The 26,499-nt window shown below is 45.1% G+C and overlaps 1 protein-coding gene across 1 annotated transcript in view; it reads left to right on the top strand.

Moving 5' to 3' along the window:
- Positions 1 to 26,499, top strand: part of MYO5C (myosin VC) — a 100,742-nt gene that overhangs the window by 20,567 nt on the left and 53,676 nt on the right. The window contains exons 9-19 of the mRNA XM_040227605.1: positions 897 to 1,003; positions 4,376 to 4,641; positions 8,627 to 8,708; positions 10,851 to 10,991; positions 12,871 to 12,996; positions 16,505 to 16,588; positions 18,823 to 18,957; positions 19,792 to 19,889; positions 21,476 to 21,562; positions 22,027 to 22,138; positions 25,154 to 25,365. Of these exons, the coding sequence (XP_040083539.1) occupies positions 897 to 1,003; positions 4,376 to 4,641; positions 8,627 to 8,708; positions 10,851 to 10,991; positions 12,871 to 12,996; positions 16,505 to 16,588; positions 18,823 to 18,957; positions 19,792 to 19,889; positions 21,476 to 21,562; positions 22,027 to 22,138; positions 25,154 to 25,365 (1,450 nt within the window). The remainder of the gene's footprint in view (positions 1 to 896; positions 1,004 to 4,375; positions 4,642 to 8,626; positions 8,709 to 10,850; positions 10,992 to 12,870; positions 12,997 to 16,504; positions 16,589 to 18,822; positions 18,958 to 19,791; positions 19,890 to 21,475; positions 21,563 to 22,026; positions 22,139 to 25,153; positions 25,366 to 26,499) is intronic.

Raw genomic sequence — 26,499 nt, 5'->3', positions numbered from 1 at the left:
ACTTGAGCCTGAAAGGAAGGTCGGGAAAAGTCAGCACCAGACCTGGAATAGATACCTCCTGCACAGCCAGCCTGAGGCAACCTCAAGGAAAGAGATGGGGAGATGTACCCAATACCTTCTCCTCCTGTTCTCTGGTCTCCTGACAGGGTACCCATGGGCCAGACCCAATCACAGGGCATGAAAACCCATCACCTTGGTCCAAACAGGCCAGCCCCCTGGGTCAGAGAGCAGGGTACAGAACTGGAGGGGCAAATGGAGCCCTTCCAGCACCACCATAAAAAGCATTTGGGGAGCTTGTGAACAAAAAAGAAGAAAAAAAAATAAAAAATAAAAAAAAGCACAGCAGGGACTTCCTTGGCAGTCCAGTGGTTAAGAGTTTGCCTTCCAAAGCAGAAGGTGCAAGTTTGGTTGGGTAGCTAAGATCCTACATATCTTGCAGCCAAAAAACACACAAAAACATAAAATAGAAGAAATATTGTAATAAAGTCAATAAAGACTTCTTAAAAAATGGTCCACATTAAAAAAAACTATAAAAATTTATTTACTTATTTAAAAAAGTAAGCACAACATACAGAATGAATGAGAGCCAATTCTCCCAGGAACCTGACATGAAATGGTTACTCAGATATTAATTTCTGAGTTGAACTTCCTAGCAGCCACCGCAGGGGGGAAGCCTGGTGGGCTGAACAGTTAACATTGTGAGTCTGCACATGTCAAACTAGAGAGACAGACTGGTGAGCCAGATTCTCCCTGGGGTCCACTCCCTTGTACCCTGTCCCATCGCTTGGCACTGATGGTATTAGAGGGTCCTGAAAGAATTCACGTGCTTATCTTACTAGTGATTATGCAAGAGAAGAAATGGAGTATTCCTAATTTGGGAAAAATTTTGTTTTCAGGTTTCAAGGAAGATTTTCAGATGGACGTTTTTAAGGTCCTGGCGGCCATCCTACATCTGGGCAATGTACAGATTGCAGCAGTGGGCAACGAGAGATCAGTGATCAGCGTAAGATACGTGTTTGTTTCCCCCATCCTGTGCTGGGAGGATCATCAGCAGAAGCTCTCAGGGTTACCCCGCTTTCGCATTTTAGCACCAGGCACACTGGACCTACTAGGGAGACTAGTTTAACAGGAACAAGGAAGATCGGGGTTTCCATGGGTTACCTTCAAAGAGTAAAGCTTCTTCCCCTTGCAACAGCACAGCCTCTGTGTGGTTTCCTTTTATTCAACAGATTTTTACTGAAAGCCTGCTCTCTGCCAGACACTGTTGTAGGCTCTGGAAAAACATCAGTAAACAAAACAAAATCAGGCCTTCGTGAAGCTTTTGATCAGGGAGAGAAAATGGAGGAGAGGAGACACAGTAAAAGTTATAGGCTCTGGCAGCTGGCAGTAACCATTAAGAATGAAAATAGGGGGCTTCCCTGGTGGCTCAGTGGTAAAGAATCCGCTTGCCAATGCAGGAGACGCAAGTTCGATCCCTGGTCAGGGAGGATCCCACATGCTGCGGAACAACTAAGCCCATGGACCACAACTGTTGAGTCTGCTGTAGAGTCCAGGAAGCACAACCACTGAGCCCGAGTACCACAGCTACTGAAGCCCACACACCCTAGAGCTTGTGTTCCTCACCAAGAGAAGCCACCTCACTGAGAAGCCTGCACACTGCAACTAGAGAGCAGCCCTTGCTCACCACAGCTAGAGAAAAGCCTGCACAGCAACAGAGGCTGAGCACAGCTCAAAATAAAAATAAAAATTATTTTTTACAAAGCAGGAAGATAGGGGCTTCTCTGGTAGTCCAATGGTTAAGACTCCACACTTCCAGTGCAGGGAGTGTGGGCTCAGTCTCTGGTCAGGAAGCTAAGATCCCACGTGCCATGGGACATGGCTGAAAATTTTAAAAAGGAAAATATAGCAGAATAGGTGAGGACAGGCTGTGCCTTTTGTATCAGGCATTCAGAGAAAGCCTTTCTAATTCAATAAGGAAGTGAAATTGTGTCTATATCTGGAGTTGGAATATTCCAAGTAGAGGGAACAGCAGGTACAAAGGCCCTCGGGCAGGAAGAGTTATTGGAAAAATAGCCAAAAGGTTGGTAAGTGCAAAGACGAGTGAGCAAATGGAGAAGTGGTGGGTGAGGTCAGAAAATGTGTTTGGGGAAGGGCACAGATCTTGAAGAACCTTAAAGGCTCTAGATGTGTCTTACCTCCTGACACGTGCCTGAATGAAACACCAATGGTACTGGCTTCCTCTCTGGAAATAGGCTTCCATGTAAGTTTTGTGACCAATTTCGTCATTTTATGGACACAAGATAAGTTTCTGTATATGTGTGTTAGGCAACAAATGCTATGTTTTGGTGTGAGATATGTGGTTATCCTCAGCAATATCCGTGTAACGAGGACAGTCACATGTTAACAATGTTTCTGTGAAATGCAAAATCTCCTTGCTGTTAAAGCTTTGTACTAACAATGTGTGTCTTAGTCAATTCCAGTTGTCATAACAAAATACCACAGGCCAGGTGGCTTAACAACAGAAGTCTATTTTCTCACAGTCCTAGAGTCTGGAAGTTCATGATCAAGATGCCAGCACAGTTGAGTTCTCAAGATGCTAGCTTGCAGACAGCTGCCTTCCTGCTGTGTCCTCACAGGGCAGAGAAAAGCCAAGCTCTATTCTCTTTCCTCTTCTTACAAGGATGCTAAGCCCATCAAGGGACCCCATCTTCATCTAAACCTCTTTACCTCCCTAAGGCCCCACTTCCAGGTTAAGACTTCAACACGTGAAATTTTCATGTGACTGAGACATTCAGTCTTATAACAATGCCTCCAGAACAACCGATGGGAACAATTGTTAATTTTGTACACCTGTTCATTTCTCAGCTCTGGTACCTACGGTTTAGGGGAGAGAGCGCTGAGCAGATGTGGAGGATGTGTTTTTTGGCTCAGTACGTCAGTCCTGTGGCCCCGTGACCAGGAAGCGGTTCTTCAGATTATCACACTACGTGCCGTGCCCCATCCGCACCAGTGTTCAGTCCTTGCAGAGTCAGTTCACAGAGGACTGGGAAGTTTGGGGGAGGTGATGGCAGGCCTGGGAGGTGTGCGGTGTAGTTCTCCCACTGGGTCCTGGCTCATTTACCTCGGAAAGGGGCTTCTGCACTTTTTCTTCTGAAACTCATAGACTGAAGATATGACTTCCAAATGCCCTGGCTTTGAACTCTGTTCTGTGAAGTTTGTTGTGAAGGTAGCATTTTGGAGAAGGAATTAAAATTGCTAGACTAAAAATCCTTTGTCTATTGATCTTAGGAGACAAATCCCACACACAAAAAATGTCAGATCTTTGTAGAAAATAATTGTCATTCATTTGCATCAAGAACATGAAATATTGGGCAAATTCGATCTGAACAAAGCCATCTTACATTTTAAAATTTGCTGCCTCTTTGCATTTCCCCCTATGGCTGGGTGTTTTTATCTCAGAAGGTCTGGTTCCTGCTCAGAAGGAAGGAAACCAATGGCTCAACCACACCTCACAGTACTGACATGCTTTATATTCTTGTGATATTGGTCAGAAGGGACGTGGGTGGGCAGCAAGGAGGCGGCAGGACTTTTTAGGTTGTTAGAGCCACCATAACCTGATGCTTTTTAAATGGAATATGTGATTGTCCCAATTGACTGAGATGCTATCTAGAGATTAGCCCATCTGGGAAGTTTCCCTGCCCAAGAGGAATAGTGGTATGCAGTCACATGGGATTGCATCTCCTTGCCTAGTGACAGGGACCCCTAGTTCCTGCTGCCTAAAGCAGGAGCAGACCTTTCCTCATCTGCTGGCCAGTGGGGCAGCTCTCATGCCCAGGCTTGGGACAGAAACAAGATTCACTCTGTACATCCAGAAGTGCCCCAACACGGCCCTCACATTGGCTGGTAAACACTTCAGTTCAAGGAGCCTACCATGTTCTCCCTGACAACACCGCTGAGGTCCCTCCTGGGCCAGACCCCACCTTGGGCAGACCCCAGCTACACAGTTACAGGGCAAGTGTAGGCTCTGACAGGTGGCCTGGGTGTGATACAAAAGGGCAGAGAGAGGCCTCAAGGCTGTGTCCACAAGCACAGCAGTTGGGGGAGGATTTCTTCTGTGGCCTAAACATCACTACTGACATTCTTTGGCCAGAAGGAAAATCTGGGTAGGACACAGCCTAGGACCCCTCCTGGCCTCACCACAGCGGTGCCCAGCCTAGGACCAGGTGCAGCCTCCATGCCCCCACAGGCCCTCCGGCTTCGCTCCCAGCCCTGGCTCTGTGTTGTGAGGCCTGATCCTGCATAGGTCGAGGGCACAGCTGGGTGGGCCCGTGCCAGTTTAGATGGCCTGACGGGGCTGTGTCTTTTGTTTCTGAAGGAAGATGATGGTCACCTGGAGGTGTTCTGTGAGCTCCTGGGCCTGGAGAGTGGCAGAGTCGCCCAGTGGCTGTGTAATCGCAAGATCGTCACAACCTCTGAGACAGTGGTGAAGCCCATGACCAGGCCCCAGGCTGTCAATGCCAGGGACGCACTGGCCAAAAAGATCTACGCTCACCTGTTTGACTTCATTGTGGAGAGAATTAACCAAGCCTTGCAGTTTTCAGGCAAGCAGCACACTTTTATTGGTGTTTTGGACATTTATGGGTAAGATTCTCTTCGTGAGCTTGTCTTTTCTCATTTAAATGTCAAATGCCTGTTATCTTTAGGTTGTTTTTAGTCTGGTTGTTCTTTTGTGTTTGACATTCAGGAAGATGGTGTCTGGTTTTGCGTCTATGGATGTTAAGTACAGTCTCCTGGGCTACAGTGTCTTTTATGTAGGGTGTGTTAAAAAATTTCTAAATCAGTAATGGCCAACATGAAGAGTGCATGCCAACTACCATGCTGAGTGGTTTCCATGCACTTTTTTTTTTTTCCTTAAACAACCTTATAATTATCCCCATTTTACAGATAAAACAACCAAGGCTTAGGAAGACTCATTCACAGTTGCTCTGCTGGTGGGAGAACCCAGTACCATATGAGGATTGCACCCACCTCTGTTTTCCTGCAGAGGCCCCATGAGCTGTGGAACCCTGGCATGCCTCTCCCACTTCACAGGGCGATAATGACAGCCCCAGAGGGCCTGCACCTGGCCCACGAGCACAGCGCCAGAGGCGGGCTCAGACCCGAGGCTTTTACCAGTCAGGCCCCTCATGCCTACATCCTCTTCCATTCTTGGATCATCGGTGTCGTGTGTTTGCCCCATTCTCCATGAATTCTGATACATTTGGTGGATCAAGTTACCACACTGGAGGGTTTTCTCTAGCTTCTTTTCTTTGCCCAGTCCTGCTTTTCTGGGTCAGACTCATCCTAAAGACACTTAAAGAATAGAGTAGCCAGAGAGAGCGAGGGAGGGAAGCCCAGCCAGCATGGAGGCCAGCTCTGAGGGAAGTTAGCACTTGGGCTTTTGTTTGTTAGAGGCTGGCCTCAAGCGCCTAACCCCTTCCCCTCCCGGGACCAACCCTGGCTTCTCAGAGGGAGAAGGGCAGACTGTCCCAGGGAAGGCAACACGGAGTATTCCACCTGGATTGGGGAGTAGCCCCTCACACCCTGGAGAAAGCAACTCACCCTCCTCCCTTCCCATATGGAGGGGCGAGCTAGCTCTGCTGGCCGGCTGCTACCTGCTGCGGGGTGAGGCAGGCAGAACTCCTACCCAAATACAGAGAAATCGTTATTTCATACGAGCCTCAGGGGTGTTACCTGTTTAACACGGTGGTGGTTTGGTAGTTTAGTCACTAAGTCATGTCTGACTCTTACAACCCCATGGACTGTAGCCTGCCAGGCTCCTATGTCCATGGGATTTTCCAGGCAAGAATACTGGAGTGGGTTGCCATCTGGGTTCTAAGTTAATACATGTGACTCCCAATTAATAGTATCTGTCAACAGTTATAAAACTCTTACATTGCTGGGGTAGTCTAGTAAATTATTTATCTTAAAAATAAGGATTTGAGCAGCCAGTAATCATCTAAGTAGACTTTTAAATGGAAATAGTCCTGCTTAATGACAGTCTCTCTCATTGTGATAGAAATAAGTGATTGTTATATTTTTCTCTGTTCTTTTCTGTGTTTTTTAAAATAAACAGCCCTTTATTTTTAAGAATATATTATCTCATTCAAGAACACATATTCATGTGCCAGGAACTGTGTCAGGCGTGATGGGTGAACAGAACGGACATCTGGCCCCTGCCCTGTTGGGACTTAAATTTTACTGGAGGAAGAGGCCATCAGAGATTGGGATTGGTTCCTGGGAAAGGAATAAGTGGATGGATGTGCCAGCGGTTAACCAGGCACCAGGAAGAGAGGGGGCAGCTGAGAATAAGAAGTCAGGAGAACAGCAGGCAGGCATCAGGCATCAGGCATCCACAAAGCTGATAGACCACGGTAATAAGGAATTTAAATTTTTGGCTAAGTGGGCAAACTTCAAACCGGAGGAACTGCAAATTTTTAAGAACTTGTTAGAGTATATTTTAAATTTTAATTTTAAAATTAAACCCCTCTTTAAAAATTTAAACAGTAACATGTTCACTTGTCACCCATGAATTCATTTTACCCCTCCAAAAAAGTAAGCTCTCCTCTTTAAAGAAGAATGTTACTGTCTGGAGTGAATCCTTTCATGCCTTTCTCCAGTATGCCCATGGTTGGATTAGCCCTCATCCCATGGATGGAGGAGCCTGGTGGGCTGCAGTCCATGGGGTCACTAAGAGTCAGACACGACTGAGCGACTTCACTCTCACTTTCATGCATTGGAGAAGGAAATGGCAACCTACTCCAGTGTTCTTGCCTGGAGGGCTGCCGTCTATGGGGTCACACAGTGTCGGACACAACTGAAGCGACTTAGCAGCAGCTGCTGCGAGAGCTGAGCTCAGGATGAGCTGGGAATAAGGTGGCCTGAAAGGGAAAGTTACCCTGCATGAAGACAATGAAAGCCCAAGCTGTGAGCCTTGAGATTTCAGCTCGGGTGGTCATGGAGGCTTGTGAGCTTGGGGCCAGGAGTCAGATCCCAGGGAGTAAGCACTGCACCACACCCGGTTGTGTGGCCTGGAGGGCATCACTGAACCTCAGTTTCTGTGTCTGTAAGATGGGGCCTCTCTCGCAAGGATATTACCAAGGTCAAGTGGAAGAAATGGTGAATGCATCTTTACAAACCATAAGGATTATTACGATGTGAACAGGAAAAGGAATGTCATTGATGTTTGACATCCCGCCTCTACCCTAGGAAGTCCTGCCTTTGGCCCCAGCTGTGGGCTGCAGGGCACAATGAGGCCCTTCTGCCTCCCCTCCAGGCCCAGCTGTGGCCTGACTGCAGTCTCCAGCCGGCTGAGCCTCTCAATCACCCAGGGCGCTAGTGGAATGGGGCTTTCAGGGCTCTGGGTTCTCCTCTTGCTCCATGGACAGTCTGGAACCTTAACCTCCTCAGAAATTCTACACTGAGCCAAATGGGCTCAGACATGTGAGACTCCCAGGGGACCTGTGGTTGGAGCTGGCAGGAAACTCTCAGGATTAGAGCGATTAAGAACTAAGGCTTTAGAGTCACCACGAGCTGGGGTCAGATGTCGCGCGTCTGGCACCGCTCTGATGGCCACCATCTCTTCCGGCCGTTGTGTGTAACGGGGTGAGGGCAGCCCTTCCCCTAGGGTGGTGTCAGGGTTAAGCATGGTGATGGACTTCAGCACCAACACCTAAAGCGCTCACATTCCTCCTGGCAGGAACGCTCCTCTGCCCAGGGGCTGGATCGGGTGCCCCAGTTCTGTTCAGCCTACATTGTGTTTTACAGAGTGAGGTAATTCACGTAAAAGTCAAGGTTTCTGGATTCTTTTGAGAGTCAGGTGACCAGACATCCTGACCTGATTAAGCCATGGGCACAGCTGGCTCGAGCTGAGCAGCAACCATCCTGCAGGGCAGACCTGGTTATCATGGGTCCCATCCAGTTCCAGCCCCTCTCCATGCTGTCCTCTCCCGGCCTTCTCAGCTCCTGGGTCTGCAACTCCGGAGGCAGCCACTGAAAGTCTGAAGATGGAGGTGGGGCCGTGTCTTCCTTGGGCCCGAAGGGGTCTGCTGGGCTGTGACCTTGCTCTTTTCCTCTGAGGACTATGAAAGCGCCCCTCGGGGAGGCAAAACTGTGCTGCCTTTGCCTTCAGCAACGGGTGGGGGCACAGGAGACAACGTTGCTTTTTTCACTGGGAGCAGAAGTGTTACAGTCAGGTGGACTCATAGCTAAGTCTGACACTGACTGTGTGACCCAGACAAATTTTTGAACTTCTCAGTCTTGTTTCCTCATCTATGAACTGAGGATAATGAGGCTGATGTCAGTGCTGTTGTACAGATTGTGTGATATGCCATATTGTGCACACGCCTGCTTTAGTGCCTGCCTCAAGTAGGTGTTTTGTACACACCAAATTCCTTCCTGGGGCCGCCTGGAAAAACGTGACTTACCAGCTGACTCCTAGGATGGTTAAAACAAGAACTGAGGCGTGTTTAAAACTCACAGAAAACATAAAAACCAGTTACACTGTTAAAGTTGTGAAAAATACTAACCTATAAACAAATGTGTATGTCCTTCAAGTTATGTCTTAATTATTTAAACTGTATTTCAGTTTTGAAACCTTTGATGTGAACAGCTTTGAACAGTTTTGCATCAATTATGCTAATGAAAAGCTGCAACAGCAGTTTAACCTGGTAGGTGACTTTTTTGCCTTCTTGAAACTAGCTCTCAGCTGTGTCTGTCTGTCTGAAAAGGGAGAGAGGCTGAGTTTGGCTGTTTGCCTCTTCAAATCTCACCAGCGTTAATAGAGTCACATGCTGGCTCACTGCACCATCTTGTGGCTGTTCCTTGAAACTGCACCTTCCCACCCGATTCCGTTTGTTTCAGTTCATCACCTGCCATTCTTGAATACAGACCCCCTCCAGCCAGACCAAGTCACTTAGTTTCCTGCAGTCTCCAGTCCTTGTGAGCCTCGGTATCTGCACCTACTCTCTGCCACAACCCACCTGCCCCTGTCCTTTCCCGTCCCTTCCTCTTCACCTGGAGAACTCCTGCCTGTCTTTTGAAATTCAGCTTCTCCCACACCACTCATGAGGAAAAGATAGTGTGACATCATAGAGTGCATGAGCTTTTGCTGAAACTGAAGTGGATTTGAGTCTCAGATCTACCACCTCCTTCCCCTGGGGGCTTGGGTTCTCTGAGCCTCAGTTTTCTCACTTTTGAAAATGGGTCAGTTGTATTTTCCTAGTATTCTTGTGAGGAGAATACTTAATATTGAATCATATTCAGTAAATGCTTCTTTGCTTTCTTATTCCTGGCTCCAGAGTTAATCCATGTCTGAGCATTTAATTTCACCCCACATTTGTACTCTGTTATCATTCTCATGGATTCCCCGGAAGTTTAGCATTTAAAACTGAAACTAAGATTTATTCTAAGTGGATATGCAGCATAACTCACCTGAAGTCAAATAGTACATGAGGATCCTGCCCCTCTTCGGACTCCAGGGCCACCTTGCTTCCCAACACACACATTCACCACAACCTTAGAATGGTACATGTGTGAGACACTCTGAAAATAGCACATCAGAGGCTGAAATTCCATTCTTTTCTTTTTTTGTTCTGCCTTTCCTCCTCTTCCACTAAGTCCTCCTTATTTTTCCCCCTTTGATGTTGTTAGAGACATCTATCGATATGCAGGTCCTCCTGGGAGGGGTAACGATTTAAAATATAAGCATAAGCCCTAGTGAGTTCTCTCCTGGCTCCTGTCCCATTGATCTGGCCTCTGCTGGACCCCTGCATCTGAGTAGCCTCTGGGAGCTAAGCCATGACAAAGTGACCCTGCCACCTTCCTCTCTTGGCCTCCGTGCTGTCTGTGCTTCCTTCTGTGGTTAAAGCACCACCCCTGACCCGGGGTCCTGAGCCTTGTGTTCACCCAGCCTCTTTGCTCTTACTCCCCTTTCTTGCACAGCGTTCAGCCTCTGTGGAACCCTGGGCAGAGTCCTGTCTGGGCCCTCCCCTCCAGTTCTGGCCTCTTCAAAGCCATTCCCACCTCCAAACTGAGTTACCTTTCCAGAACCTAAGTCTCGTCATGAACTCCATGGGTCCTCTCTCCCCCAGGAAAAGGCCACAGGACTGAGATTCTCTGGGGGTTCACCACGAACCTGGTCTGGCATGATTTCCCCTCTGCCATCCTCGGCAGCCCCATCTGTCACTCCGGCCATTACCACTGTGCGCTCTTTCTCTCTGTCTCTCTCTCTGCTTGTGTGGGCACTGTCCGGTTCCCGGCTACCTGTTGGGCTTCGTGCAGTTCCCAGTGGGATTCTCCCATGGGAGCCTTTCTCCTGGCAGCCCCTCGCCCTTCTGCCACCTGCAGCCGGGATGAGCCTGAGCCATCCAGCCCTCTGGGAAGCCTTCCCTGCACCCCTGTGGCTCAAACAAGTAATGCGCAAAGCTCTTCAAGTTGTTAGCCTCTCACACTGGCCCCACAGCCAGCCCTCTCAGATGGGCTTGCTCTTAACCCATGTTTGGCAGCAGCAGTGGCTGAGCAGGGAGAGGCTCCAGGACCGCCTTGAGTGCCAAAGGTGGCAGGCTGGCCCAGAGTTTACACCCCAGGATGTGGGGACCCACTCAGCCTGGGCAGCAAGATGACAACTAGACCCATGTTAGGACCTCAGCAGCATTGATTGTGGGTAAGGGGAGTGTCCTGCACCTCGGAGGCTTCCATAAACATTACAAATCAAGTTATGTGCCTACATTTTCCAAATGTTTATGTCCTGTTCTTCAGAAGCACACTCTAATACTCTCTCTTACTTTCTATGTTAACTTCTGGATTTCCAGCATGTCTTTAAACTTGAACAAGAAGAGTATATGAAGGAAGACATTCCTTGGACTCTGATAGACTTTTATGACAACCAACCAGTCATTGACCTGATTGAAGCAAAAATGGGCATTTTGGAGTTACTGGATGAAGAATGTTTGGTAACTTTAAAAAATAATTTTCTTTAACTTTAGAGCAATAATAGATGAGCCTATTTCTAAATAGAATTTTTTAAAATCTACATGTAAATTCCTGATTGATCAATTACCAGTTGATTGGCTGTTAATTCTGGGACAGCAGTCCATAGCAGGAACCCCAAGAGGCTGGGTAAACCTCCCACCCTCAGCATGTGTAGCCCACCCATGGGTAACATGCATGACCTCTTAGGTCATGTCTAGCAGGGAGGAGCCCTTTGAAGCTGTCTCTGAGTGTGTATATAGAGTAGACATGGAAACAGCAAGTGACCACACTCCAGTTGTTAATGACTAACAGGAATTGAGTTTTGTCTTACTTCCTGATTCCATGAGTCACCCACTGGGAGGTGCAGCTGAAAAATCAACATCATACAATTGAGAAAAGAGTCTCTAGGAATTTTCCTATTGTTATTACCCTCTGGGAGGAACAACTTTATAGTGAGTCAGCCTAGCAGTGGCCTTCATGGGGCCATAGGAAAAAATAATCCCTAGGACGGTCTTTGGTCTTTGGGGTTTGAAATTGATATTTTAATGTTTAAACACACACATTTTTTTCCAAAGATTTATCACCCCCTTCCATGCTCAGACGGTGAAGTATCTTGCTTACAATGGGGAAGACCTGGGTTCAATCCCTGGATCGGGAAGATCCCCTGGAGAAGGAAATGGCAACCCACTCCAGTACTCTTGCCTGGAAAATCCCATGGACAGAGAAGCGTGGTGGGCTACAGTCCATGGGGTCTCAAAGCGTCGGACACGACTGAGCGACTTCACTTGTCCATGATTATAAAGTTGAAGATGTACTGGTATTTTCTCCCTATAATTCTCAATTCCATGGTTCTTCTCACAAACCATCCTTTCTGATGCCACCTATGTTTTAGTCCCTGCAGTGATGTAAGATTAAAAGGCAGGCACCAAGGCCAAACATTCTGGAATGATCTACTGGGGGCAGGGTGCAGAGGCCAATGTGGGCTCTAGGAATATTTGTACCAAATCTACAGAGCTTCCCTGGTGACTCATATGGTAAAGAATCTGCCTGCAAAGACCTGTGTTGCATCCTTGGGTTGGGAAGATCCCCTGGAGGAGAAAATGGCTGCCCACTCCAGTATTCTTGCCTGGAGAATCCCATGGACAGAGGAGCCTGGCGGACGACAGTCCTTAACATCGCAGAGTCAGATTCAACTGAATGACTAACACTACAGAGATAGTCCCCAGGTGACCAGTGTCACGAAGTTTGCAGGTGTCATTTGGACACTATGGAGTATTATTAGATTCACAGAGTTCAGGCTATAGCTGATGATAGCTTCAAAATCACCAGCAACTAGCTTAGTGTAAATAGTTAAGACCTTAGTTCAAGGAGAGAGTTATTAACTAGGCAGTGAAACAAAAGAAAAACTCTTCCTGAGGCAGGAGATGGGAAGGACTACATTTGGGTGCCGACCTTTCTCCATTCAACCAAGAATAAAAATTGTTTTCACCTAATGGAATTTATGCTACTTTTTCCTGAATCTTTAGACTACTTTGGGAAAAAATATTAAAATACTGCCAGTTTTGCAGAAATAAAATCCTTCATCCTTATATCATTATATCACTGTTTCCTTTTCATTGCTAACATCTTATTCTTCTAAAAGAGCATTGATAAAATGTCTATTGAAATATCACTCTAAAGAATAAGATCAAAGACAGACTCATGCCTCTGTTGCTGTTGAAAAAGGAGCCTCCCACGTCGAGCAGTCCACTTGGAAGTGCAGCTTATCTTGGTTTCTTAGAATCAGCACTTTTCCTCCCCTTGATTAATCTTTTGTCTCTAGTTGTCTTACTTGCTATTTGGTTTGCTTTTCTCTTCCAGTTACCGCATGGGACTGATGAAAACTGGCTTCAAAAGCTGTATAATAATTTTGTCAACAAAAACTCTTTGTTTGAAAAACCCAGAATGTCAAACACCTCCTTTATCATCCAGCACTTTGCAGATAAGGTACAGTGAGAGTCTGGAGCAGAGCTGTCTGCCCGCAGCTGTCTAGCTGTCCCCTGGGATGAGCAGGCAAGCCAGGGGCTTTTCTGGTCAGAATTGTCACAGTTAGCATGTAGCTGTGATGAGGAATACTTGTGTGTATGCAAGCGTGTGTGTGTGTGTGAGTGACGGTTCTCAATTTGGCTTTATCACATAATACATGAGTTTCAATTATATTTTTTAAAGATAAATGTATTGCCAGTGGACCTCATTTCTGATTTGGGGTTTATTGTAAGTTCTTTAACCGTTTATGAGTTTATTTTCTCTATGAAATTGTTATAATCAAGACTCGATAGGGACCTCCCAGGTGGTCCAGTGGCTGAAACTCCATGCTCCCAATGCAGGGGCCTGGGTTCAGTCTCTGGTCAGGGAACTAGCTCTCACATGCCACAAATAAGAGTTTGTGTGCCACAACTGAGACCCAGCACAGCCAAAATAAATTAAATTTTTAAAAAAGACAGAGTAGTTGTTTCCTACACCGAAAGCTATGTCTTTTTTTTGACCCTTTGCTTTTTTTATTGTCATAATTTATTTATTACTTTGGTAACATAGATTGACTCAAGATGATGGGTTTTCTAGGTGATCTTTGTTTTCCTTGTATATCTCCAATTTCTTATGGAAAAATGTTACTTTAATTTCAAAAATTATTTTTAAAAAATCAAATTACAGAAAGCTTAGAAAATGGAAAGATAAGAAGACAATTCACCATAGCCACCTGCCCTAAACCTGTTTTTCTCATCTTACTTTCCTTCCACAAGAAAACTCCTGCTCTCTGCTTTATTACCCAGTTGGGTGTTACTCCTGTGGCCTGGCCAGCACCTTGGGATCATGGGAACAGCCTGGGCTTTAGCCGCTGATGCTGTGGGTCAGTCTGCTGGTCATGCCTGGGTGCCCACAGGGGCAGCGGAGGGGACAGCCAGCTGCTCAGCTCTAATAACCTGTGTGGGCGAGAGGAGCTGTTAAACACGATCGCCTTTAGTGCTTTTAGGGCCTTTCAGTGCTTTAGTTTTTCACATAGGCTCCTGAAGAGATGCACGTGAAATGAGTGTTGATGTATCAAGTTATATTTTCTAGTTGTCCTTTATAATTTCAGTTGTGATCCTAAGTAAAAAAAAAAAAAAAGAAAGAAAAAGTATCAGACTTCCTGTAAAGCACATATATGGGATTTACTTCAAGAGACCCTGTCTATAGTACATGGCTTCTGTACATTTAATTCTTGTCATTTGGTACTTCTAAGAGGATCCTCTTAAGAGAGCTAACAATGCTGCATTTTGTGTGGACTGTGGATTGGAAGGAAGAAACCACACATGCCGTAGCATTAGCTTATGTTCTCATCAATTTAATTAGCCAGGAAAATAAAATTGTCTTCAGAACAAGGCAACTGTGCTTAGATACAGTAAGTCAGCACACTTTACCGTGGTCCTCAGAGCCCCGACAGAGACACTCAGCTGCCTGTGACACTGTCCCTGCAGACAGTCTCCTGGGAAAGCTCTCTATTTATTACACCTTCGCTTGTTTATCTAGTGGCTCACACACCAGCCTGGAAGAACTTACAACAGTCCTCATGCTTTATTCACACAGGTGTATTTACAGACAGCCAGCGTTCCTGGTTCCTAACCCAAACTGTGCACCAGTAAGGATACTTTCCTACCCATGGGACAAAGCAGAGTCCTTGTCAGGGGTCCCTGAACACCCTCTCTGCCTCCACATTCCAGCACCCCAAGAGCCTGTTTGTTCACAATTTTTTAAATGTTTTTTTATTTATGAAGAATATCCCATTTTAAAATAACAGTCAAGAAATTTGACTATTGTAAATTGTGCTGCAATAAACAACAGGGGTGCAAATATCCTTTTGAATTAGTGTTTTGGTTTCCTTGATACATATATATATATACACACACACACACACACACACGCACATGCACACGCGCGCACACGCACACACACACACCTACCTGGGAGTGGAATTGCTGGATCAAATGGTAACTCTATTTTTAATTTTTTGAGTAAACTCCGTACTGTTTTCCATAGTGGCTGCACCAGTCTACATTCCCACTGACAGTACACGAGTGTTCTGTTTTCCCCACATCCTTACCAACACTTGTTATTTGTTGTCTTTTCAATGATAGCTATTCTGACAGGTGTGAGGTTTACCTCACTGTGGCTTTGATTTGCATTTCTCCAGTCATTAGTAGCACTGAGTATCTTTTCATGTGCCTGGTGACCCTCTGTTTGTCTTTTTTGGAAAAATATCTATTCAGATTCTCTGCCCATTTTGAAATAGGATTCTTTTTTTGTAGTTGAGTTGTATAAGTTCTTATATTTTAGATATTAATCCCTTATCAGATATCGTTTGCAAATAACTTCTCCATTCGGTAGGTGGCCTTTTTGTTTTGTTGATGGTTTCCTTTGCTGTGTAAAGACTTCTTAGTTCGGTGTAGCCCGATTTATTTTTGCTTTTGTTTCCCTGGTCTGAGGAAACATATCCTCCAAAGTATTACTAAGACCAGTGTCAAAGAGCATGCTACCTGTGTTCTCTTTTACAAGTTTTATGTTTTCAGGTCTTACATTTAAATTTTAATCCATTTTGAATTTATTTTTGTACATGATGTGAGAGTAGTCTAGTTTGATTCTTTCACGTGTAGTTGTCCAGTTTCCCCAGCATCACTTATTGAAGAGGCTGTCTTTTCCCCACCGTATGTTCTTGCCTCCTTTGTCATAGATTACCTGACCATAAAAGTGTGGGTTCATTTCTGGGCTCTCTGCTCTGTTATACTGATTTATGTGTCTGGCTTTATGCCAGTGCTATACTGTTTTGATGGCTGTAGCTTTGTCACTAACTAGAGATTTGAATATTTAAGGAGCCACTCTGGCTACGTTGTTGTTAGGGATTCAAGAAGCCTTATGAATCAGAAAGGGCTTCATGGAGGGTTTTTCTAAACCAAACTCTAACCCACTGCAAATCTGACTCTAAGGGTTTTGTGCCTTGGAAAGCTGTGTGGTCAGCTGGTCAGTTTTTCTTTTCTTTCTACCACATTAATGATGATTCAGGAAGACATTTCTGTTTGAACTCAAAGGATACCACTGAGCTTTTCTCCTCCCCCTGGTGACCTCAAAGGCAAAGAGAACCATATGTGAGGTCTTCTTTTATTAATTACACATATAACAGGGAACAGTCAGTCACCTGTGGCCAGTGGGAACTAACAGGTGAGTGTAGGTGAGTGTAGAGTGGCCAGTGAGAAATCCAGGCAGTGGGAGAGCATGGTGCTTTCCATCAGATGACACAGCCCCAGCTTTCCAAGCGTCCTATAATATAATAAGGTTGCTGAGACAAACAGAAACTGAATCTCTTTTTAAAACATGCTTTTATATCCCCTTCATTAATCTTTCTTTAAAAAAAAAAAAAGAAACTTGTGGTACTTAGATGCTGTCAGCTTTTGCCTCTTTGGAAATAACTCCTTTGTTTGCATAGGTAGAGTATAAATGTGAAGGTTTCCTTGAGAAGAACAGAGATACCGTCTATGACATGCTGGTTGAAATCCTGAGAGCAAGCAAGGTTTGTAAAGTCCTAAAAGGTAGTTAATATTATTCACTGTGTACTTGACATGGACCTAGATGTGTATCAAGAGAAAGAAACATGTGCGTGTTATCTGTCTTGTAACGACAAATTGTAGCTTCTACATACAAAAAGTCATCCTCATTAGTACAGTGATGAGTATTTTATTTTGTTTTATTTTTAGAGAGCTTTTTAAAATAAAATTTAAAACTATTTTGTGCCAGTACAATATATTAATTTTACAAACCTAAAATTTTATCTACTCTTAAAGTATTTGCAAAAACCATACATCCTTCTTCAGCTTTATTGCACACTATCTATAAGAAAATACTAATTAAATTAGAAAATATAAAAATGCTTTCAATATAGAAGAGACAATCTAATTTTAAAGACAATACTGTACAAGAATGTCTACCCAGAAAACAAAAAACTTTCACAGGATAGCAAGCTGGCCAATGCTTCAGAAGAGCCAGTACTAGTCCAAGATACTTAATCCAAACTGTATCATCCTTCTTCATTAGAAATCTAAATGGCACTCAAGGTGGTTTCATATACAAACAAAAAATGACCATTTTAGAATTGGCACTAAAATATGTTTCTAGCTTCTGAGAGCATTCAAATTTTCACTACATGCAAAATCAAAAATCAAATGTGCCAAAGATAGAGAGGAAGGACAGCAAAGATGATCATTCAAAAAGTCATTCACACTTTATACCTTCACTCCGATATTTATACGGCACATACCATACACCAAGCACTGTCCTAAACTCTGGGGAAACAGCAGTAAACAAGACAGACAGGGTTCCTGACCTCAAGGAGCTCACATTGCACAGGGAGCAACATACCTCCAAGATAAGAGCAATTCGTGGAAGTTAGTGCTAAGTAAGTGCTCAAGGAAACCAAAGCAAGGCAGAGTGCTGCTTTGAGAACATGAGCTCCTTGAATCCATGGTACCACGTGCTAAAGTGTCACTGTAAGAGTGACTTCTGGCTTTTTCTTTCCCTCCTTAAACATTTTTCTCAATTTAAGAATTTTAAGAACTCAAATTCTTAAAGTTTGAGAATAAGGATGTTTCATACACAGTCCTTCATTTTTTGTGAAGATTTGATTATCATACTTATTTTCCTTGTTTTTGAAGGTCTCTTGTCCTTTGTTAATGCTCAGGTGTTTTGACAATTTCCCAAATAAGCCTGAGCACTTCCCCTAATGGTCATAAATAAATCACAGGCCATGGAAACTTCAGTTATTAAAATTGATTTATGATAGAGAATTCAATGTAGAAATAGTCTGTATTTTGTGCACCAAATTAGTTGACGTAATTCACCGATTGTTTACTCACCCCAGGCCAGCTTGGGGTCCAGCATGCTAAATTCCTCAAGAGGGATTCAGATTGCCATGAAACACAGATGGGTCTTGCCACTAAACCCACAAGCTATCAGAGGCCTGGGAATTTCAGATTCACCTGTTCCATGGGGGCTACAGGATACATCAGGCAAGAATTCTCCCCCAGAGGAGATTCTCAACGTCTCATTTAAAAGAAGAAAACATAAGGTCTTCTCCAAGAAATAAGGCATTTAAAGGAAAAAGTGATGCGGAGTAGAAAGTAGTGTCTTTAAAAAAAGGACAGATTAAAGATTAAGATAACTCAGAGGAAGTTGGAATTAATACATGCTGGGACACCAGGAAAGGTATTCTGAAGGGAGTGGGGCTGGGAAATATTATAATAGAACCTTAAAAAATGGGTAGGGTTTAGATAGCATTACCAACTCATTGGACATGAATTTGAGGAAATTCTAGGAGACGGTGGAAGACAGAGGAACCTGGCAGGCTGCAGTCCATGTGGTCACAAAGAGTCCAGCACAACTTAGTGACTGAACAACAGTTAAATCTGTAGGGCTGAGAATGTGAGGTTAGGAGGGAAGAGATTCCGAGTGCAGAAGCAACATGAGCCAAGGCACAGAAGGAGGAAGATTATCTCATTTTCTGACTCTTGGAGTGATACCCACATACAGACATTCACATGGTTTGCTTCCTGTTCTCATTCCTGGGAAAGAAACCGTCAGTCATCCCCAGTGAGGGCAACCCCCTTGGGGAACTGAGATTTGGCCAGGATTGTTATTTTACCCACCACTAGTTTAGACAGGTTGGGATTATGTTGACCTTTTCCTCGATTATACCAGCTAAGGACTGTGGGCAAACACTTTTGACATTAAAACCCTCTCTGTTCTTCCTAGTTTCATCTCTGTGCCAACTTTTTTCAAGAAAATCCGGTTCCTTCTTCCCCATTTGGTTCAGCGATCACAGTGAAATCTGCAAAGCCAGTCATCAAGCCAAACAACAAGCATTTCCGGAGCACCGTGGGGAGCAAGGTACCCAGAGAGTGGCTGAAGGCCCAGCCAGGCTGAGGGCAGGGATCAGGGCTGGGTGAGACCATTATGGGCCTGGACACTGTGCTGTACTCAGTCATATCTGATTCTTTGTGACCCTTTGGACTATAGCCTGCTAGGCTCCTCTCTCCATGACATTCTCCAGGCAAGAATACTGGCGTGGGTTGCCACGCCCTCCTGGGGATCTTCCAGACCAGGGATCAAACCCATGTCTCCTATGTCTCCTGCACTGGCAGGCAGATTCTTTACCATTGCATTCCCTAGGAACCCACAGACATGGGCACTGGCACTGGGCTTCTTCCAATCTAATCTAAATGCAAAGAAGAGTAGTAGTTCATTGCCATGGTGCCTCCACCTCTAAGGCTACACGCACCTGAGCAAACTGTATGTTTGCACAATAACCTGACTCACTAAGCCCTTGGCTACTGGGGAGTATTGGACAGAGAACTGCTCTGTCCATAAAAGTAGGATATGCTGAGATAAACCCAGTCATAGACTAAAACCTTTCATAATAGATGTTTATGCATGAACTTCATTTTCCTCTTCTTGAGTTGCACCTCTTTTTTTAACTTTCTATTTTGTACTGGAGTATAGCTGATTAACAATGTTGTGATAGTTTCAGATGAACGGCAAGGGGACCCAGCCATACATACATATGCGTGTATCCATTCTCCCCCAAACTCCCCTCCCATCCAGACTGCCAGACAACATTGAGCAGAGTTCCCTGTGCCATACAGTAGAGGCCCTTTTTCTCTTTTAACCTTCATCTAAGCATTATATTCAGGGCAATGTTTGCCGCCTGACCTTGTTTCCTAGTTCCGCAGCTCTCTGTACTTGCTCATGGAGACTCTCAACGCCACCACTCCCCACTATGTCCGATGCATTAAGCCAAATGATGAGAAGCTGCCCTTTGAGTAAGTGTTCTGCAACAGGGGAGGGTGGGGACAAACACCGAGAAAGCCGTCTGTCATGATGTTGGAGAATTTGCTTGTAATTGTCTAGAGCTTTACTATTTCTGGGTTTTTAAATGATTCAAAACAAGTCTGCCCTCTAATCTAGTATTAGTTCAACCCCTCTGGCTAAGCCGGCTCATCTCTGGGATTGAGCAAAGGGGCTAGATCTGAAAGAATTATTCTACAGCTAGAGCTTATGCAACTGAGAAGGCCAGAACATTTTCCTTGATGGTAAGAATTTGTATGTGTTTGCAGGAGAAAGGCTGTAGAGGGGTCTGAAGTTTTGCCTTCAAGCCTGGCATGAGGTCTTAGGCTTTTTCTCTGGGGCCCCAAGAGGAAGACCCAAACCCACAAGTAGAAGTTACAGAGGGTCTCTTAGGTGACTCGAGCTGAGAGGCATCTTAGGGGCTGCACTGTCATGTGTCTGGGGTCCTCAGAGGGTCAGACCTAAGCCAGAGGGCCACCTGTGGCGTGTCTTAAACAGGAAACATAGCAACATGTAGGTGCTAGGATGGGTGAACTTGGATGTCTCTCTCACTCTGGTTGTCATTTCCCCACAAAGCTGCTCCCTGCCATCTTGGTCAGAATCAGCTGCTCCCAGAGGAGATGCTTTCAGTTCTTCCCCATTGAGAATAATGTTTACTGTGGGTTTATCATACAGGGCCTTTATTATGTGAAAGTAGGTTCACTCTATACCACTTTCTGCAGAGTTTTTATAATAAATGAATGTTGAATTTTGTTGAAAGCCTTTTCTGCATCTATTAAGATTATCATATGGTTTTTTGGAGCCCTCTAGATGATCATACTATGAAGAATAAAACAGATGTTAAAAAGTTAGTTTGAGGTAAATATTTTGAAAGTCAAATTACTGGAATTAAGTTACTGTGTATCACTTTTAAGCATTTATTCATTTGAATCTAAAAACTGAAGCAGATTTTCATGATCTGTTTCTCCTAAATGTTTATTTATTAATTGTTTCCTTACAATAATTTAAAGTTTTTTATCAAGACATAAAATATTTTTTAAATGTTGTGGTTCAAAATTATAGTATCTACGGAACAACAGTTTGGATGTAGACCTAGTAAATATATTCATCTTAGCCCAAGTGATGGCATACCATCATAATAAAGAATGGTAGATTAAAGAAGTTATATATTTATGCAAGTATATATATTCTGCTTCATATTTATTATTTTAATAACCTAAATTTCAATAGTTTACTTTTAATGGGAACTATTCTCAAATGTCATACATTCTTTGACTATTAATTCACACTTGATAGTCTTTAGAAAGCTGATTTGAAACTCCAAAAAAAAAGAAACAATCAACTGGTCCTTTCTGTGTCCTCAGTGAGGCTTCTGAACTGTTCCACAGAGGTGCCACCCTCAATGACATCCAACACTAATTTATCAAGTATCTGCTGGGCTTGGGGTCACACAGGCAGATCCTGTTCCCCAAGAACTCACAGTCAGGGCAGGTCTGCTACACTGTTTATGGGCCTGTTTGTCAACTATGATGATTTAATACGTGATCAAATCGTCCTTAAGGTTTGACTCCAAAAGAATTGTTCAGCAGCTGCGAGCCTGTGGTGTCTTAGAAACGATTCGCATTAGTGCCCAGAGCTACCCTTCTAGGTATGTTGTCAGTTCCTCATCTGGGGGGAAGAGTGTCCAACGTCAGGTCCGAGCTGAGAACCGAGGGAGGAACTGCCTTGTGTTCTGTCAGATCTGTTCATAAGATATTCCACTGTGTTGTGGGAAGGTCAGAGAGGGTGATAGACGGGAAGCATGGTAGACAGAGGCCACCGTCCCCACCTGCCACCCCATCTGTCCTAGTGAGGGTCACCTGCTGCCTCCCCAGGGCTCCTGGGACAGGGAGCTGGAGGGGGCGGGGGAGACAGTTGTTGAAGTGGAGCATTAACAAAAGTCATCCAGGGAGCACACAAGTATGCTCAGGTGAGGCTTGGGCAGTATCGCAGCAGCTCTGGGTCAAAGGTCAAGGCCGTGTCCCCAAAACAGTGGCAAGTAAGCCTGTGGGGTCCACAGACAGCACATGCTTTCCTCCAGCCTGCCTCCTCAGGTCTGCCTTGGTTTTCCAGGTGGACATACATTGAGTTCTACAGCCGCTACGGAATCCTCATGACCAAGCAGGAGCTTTCATTCAGCGATAAGAAGGAGGTGTGCAAAGTGGTCTTACACCGGCTCATCCAGGTCAGCCCTCCTTCCTGGAATCATGGGCTCCCAAGCACTTGCCTCATCTTTGCCTGTGTCTCGGGCCCGTAACTGTCATGAATGCCTGGAAGAAAGATGTGCCCGAGTGTCTGTGTGCTAAGGAGGTCAGAGCAGACTTATTCATGGGGCTTCATCTCCCAACAGCAGGACTCACCTTCAGGGTCCCTCCCCTACCCCACCAAGTCCTCCTGTCCTGCAACCCAGTGACTTCTGTGGGCCTAACATATGTTACACACTCAGCTAGACAGTCATTAAGCCAGGTCGTGACTCTCAGTGTGGATTTAAAAGGTTGCTGAAGCCATGAGTTTTGACAGAAGAGAAATGGGGGAAGTAGCTCTGATAGCCAGGAGAGGAGTGGTGTCCAGTTCAGTTCAGTCCAGTCACTCAATCATGTCCGAATCTTTGCGACCCCATGGACTGCAACACGCCAGGCCTCCCTGTCCATCACCAACTCCCAAAGTTTACTCAAACCCACGTCCATTGAGTCAGTGGTGCCTTCTTCTTCCGCCCTCAATCTTTCCCACCAATAGGGTCTTTTCAAATGAGTAAACTATTTGCATCAGGTGACCAAAGTATTGGAGTTTCAGCTTCAACATCGTCCTTCCAATGAACACTCAGGACTGATCTCCTTTAGGATGGACTGGTTGGATCTCCTTGTAATCCAAGGGACTCTCAAGAGTCTTCTCCAACACCACACTTCAAAACCATCAATTCTTTGGCGCTCAACTTTCTTTACAATCCAACTTTCACATCTATATGTGACTACTGGAAAAACCATAGCCTTGACTAGATGGATCTTTGTTGGCAAAGTAATGTCTCTGCTTTTTAATATGCAGTCTAAGTTGGTCGTAACTTTCCTTCCAAGGAGTAAGTGTCTTTTAATTTCATGGCTGCAGTCACCATCTGCAGTGATTTTGGAGCCCCCCAAAATAAAGTCTGACACTGTTTCCACTGTTTCCCCATCTATCTGCCATGAAGTGATGGGACCGGATGCCATGATCTTAGTTTTCTGAATGTTGAGTTTGAAGCCAACTTTTTCACTCTCTTCTTTCACTTTTATCAAGAGGCTCTTTAGTTCCTCTTCACTTTCTGCCATAAGGGTGGTGTCATCTGCATATCTGAGGTTATTGACATTTCTCCCAGCAATCTTGATTCTAGCTTGTGCTTCCTCCAGCACAGCGTTTCTCATGATGTACTCTGCATAGAAGTTAAATAAGCAGGGTGACAATATACAGCCTTGACGTACTCCTTTTCCTATTTGGAACCAGTCTGTTGTTCCATGTCCAGTTCTAATTGTTGCTTCCTGACCTACATACAGGTTTCTCAAGAGGCAGGTCAGGTGGTCTGGTATTCCCATCTCTCTCAGAATTTTCCACAGTTTCTTGTGATCCACACAGTCAAAGGCTGTGGCATAGTCAATAAAGCAGAAATAGATGTTTTTCTGGAACTCTCTTCCTTTTTCGATGATCCAGCAGATGTTGGCAATTTGATCTCTGGTTCCTCTGCCTTTTCTAAAACCAGCTTGAATATCTGGAAATTCACGGTTCACATATTGCTGAAGCCTGGCTTGGAGAATTTTGAGCATTACTTTACTAGTGTGTGAGATGAGTGGAATTGTGCAGTAGTTTGCGCATTCTTTGTCATTGCCTTTCTTTGGGATTGGAATGAAAACTGACCTTTTCCAGTCCCGTGGCCACTGGAATACACTCCCAAGTTGTCCAAATTTGCTGGCATATTGAGTGCAGCACTTTCACAGCATCATCTTTCAGGATTTGAAATAGCTCAACTGGAATTCCATCACCTCCACTAGCTTTGTTCGTAGTGATGCTTCCTAAGGCCCACTTGACTTCACATTCCAGGATGTCTGGCTCTAGGTGAGTGATCACACCATCGTGATTATCTGGGTCGTGAAGATCTTTTTTGTATAGTTCTTCTGTGTATTCTTGCCACCTCTTCTTAATATCTTCTGCTTCTATTAGGTCCATACCATTTATGTCCTTTATTGAGCCCATCTTTGCATGAAATGTTCCCTTGGTATCTCTAATTTTCTTGAAGAGATCTCTAGTCTTTCCCATTCTATTATTTTCCTCTATTTCTTTACTCTGATCACTGAGGAAGGTTTTCTTATCTCTCCTTGCTATTCTTGGAACTCTGCGTTTAAATGGGTATATCTTTCCTTTTCTCCTTTGCTTTTCGCTTCTCTTCTTTTCACAGCTATTTGTAAGGCCTCCTCAGACAGCCATTTTGCTTTTTTGCATTTCTTTTTCTTGGGGATAGTCTTGCTCCATGTGTCGTGTACAATGTCATGAACCTCCGTCCATAGTTCATCAGGCACTCTGTCTATCAGATCTAGGCCCTTAAATCTATTTCTTACTTCCAGTGTATAATCATAAGGGATTCGATTGAGGTCATACCTGAATGGTCTAGTGGTTTTCGCCATTTTCTTCAACTTAAGTCTGAATTTGGCAATAAGGAGTTCATGATCTGAGCCACAGTCAGCTCGTCTTGTTTTTGCTGACTGTATAGAGCTTCTCCATCTTTGGCTGCAAGGAATATATCAGTCTGATTTCGGTGTTGGCCATCTGGTGATGTCCATGTAAAGACTCTTCTCTCATGTTGTTGGAAGAGTGGTGAAGAGACGCCACATGAAGACAGAAATGAAGCCTTTCCAGGCACCTCTGCTCTTCTGTGAAAACCACCTATAAGTGGCTGGAGCTCCCCAGCAGTCCAGTTGATAATCACCCACAATGCAAACATCCCTCCTCACCCCAAGACACACCCCTCACCCTCCTGTCCACTTCTTCTCCCAAAGAGTCTTTAAACAAAAAAGGTAAAACATAAACTTCCAGGTCACAATCAGTTTTCCTCTTTATGTCAAAGAACAGAGATGTCATAATAATAATATTAGTGGTGTGTTTGAATCTCTAAACATCTTTTCCAAATACTGTAGAAAATCTGACAGTTTGTTCTGATTATGTCATTTTTCTCTTCCAGGATTCTAATCAGTACCAGTTTGGTAAAACCAAAATTTTCTTCAGAGCAGGGCAGGTGGCTTATTTAGAAAAACTCCGGTTGGATAAACTGAGGCAGGGTTGTATTGTGATACAAAAGCATGTTCGTGGTTGGCTGCAGAGAAAAAAATTCCTCAGAGAGAGACGAGCGGCCCTGATCATCCAGCAGTACTTCCGGGGTCAGCAAACTGTGAGGTATGTTGGAACCAGGAGTGAAAATTGAGCGAGTGTTAGTCGCTCCGTCATGTCCAGCTCTTTGAGACCCCATGATCTGTAGCCTGCCAGGCTCCTCTGTCCATGGAATTCTTCAGGCAGTTGGAAAGTGGATAGCTATTCCCTTTTCCAGATCTGCCAGACCCAGGGATCAAATGTGGGTCTCCTGCATTGTAGACAGATTCTTTACCCTCTGAGTTGGAACCAAGAAAACTTGAGCAACTGTACGACTTTCTTCCCTATCACCTCCAGGGGGTGGAGCCTCTTTTCTCCCAGGACCCAGGCGCAGATGTGTGTGTGGGTCCACAGGTGGCTGTGACCTGTGGACAGAGCAGACAGATGTGTCCCTGGGGGCAGGTGGTGGTGACTCTGCGTACTGTCCCCCCATGGCAGAGGTGGCAACCAGGACCTTGATGAGAGAAAGCCCCAATCAGGGTGTTGCTGAAGAGGGCCAGAATTCCTGGTGAGACCAGGTAGAGAGGCTGAGCTGCTAGTCCTTGGGAACTGAAAATGCCTAAGGGTGATCAGGGTCCAAGTGAAGCTTCTGAGTTAGGACACCACTGACCAACCTAACTTGCAGGTAGAGGGGCAGACCATGCCTGAGGAGACCATGGCAAGGCTCTGCCCGCAAGCAATGAGTCCTCTGGGTAGGGCTGCCCAAATGGAGGACACAGCCATCCCACCCCTCTGTGAGTGCTCCCAAGAGGCCGTCTTGGGATGGCCAGCAAGACGAGCACCCTTCCTGGATAGCACCATGTGCATCTCTGTGTCTGCCCAGCCTCCCTCCTTCCCTTACTGTGACTGTAGTAGGAGAGCCAGGTTTTTACTAGATAGGCTGTGTAGCTCAGGTTCCCTCATCCTGAGCCTTATGCCTGACCTCCAGCAGCATCTGGGCTCCTCCACGTGACTGACACACCACAGCCTTCATCTCAGCACACCCCAAACTGGGCTTGCCATTCCACCACCCTGCCCCTACCTCCTGGCCCACGCTGCCCTAGGCAACCATCTTACATACACTTACAGTCAGCCTCGCTCTCCCTCTCAAGCCTCTGGTTTCAGTTAGTAGCAGGAGTCCCCAGAGCAGCAAAGTCCAGAGTTACCGTCTTCCCCAAACTC

The sequence above is a fragment of the Oryx dammah genome, unplaced genomic scaffold, assembly GCF_014754425.2.
Source record: "Oryx dammah isolate SB20612 unplaced genomic scaffold, SCBI_Odam_1.1 HiC_scaffold_26, whole genome shotgun sequence".
In the NCBI taxonomy this organism is placed as follows: Eukaryota; Metazoa; Chordata; class Mammalia; order Artiodactyla; family Bovidae; genus Oryx; species Oryx dammah.
Note: the sequence above shows the minus strand (reverse complement) of the source record. Positions and strands in the feature narration are given on the sequence as shown.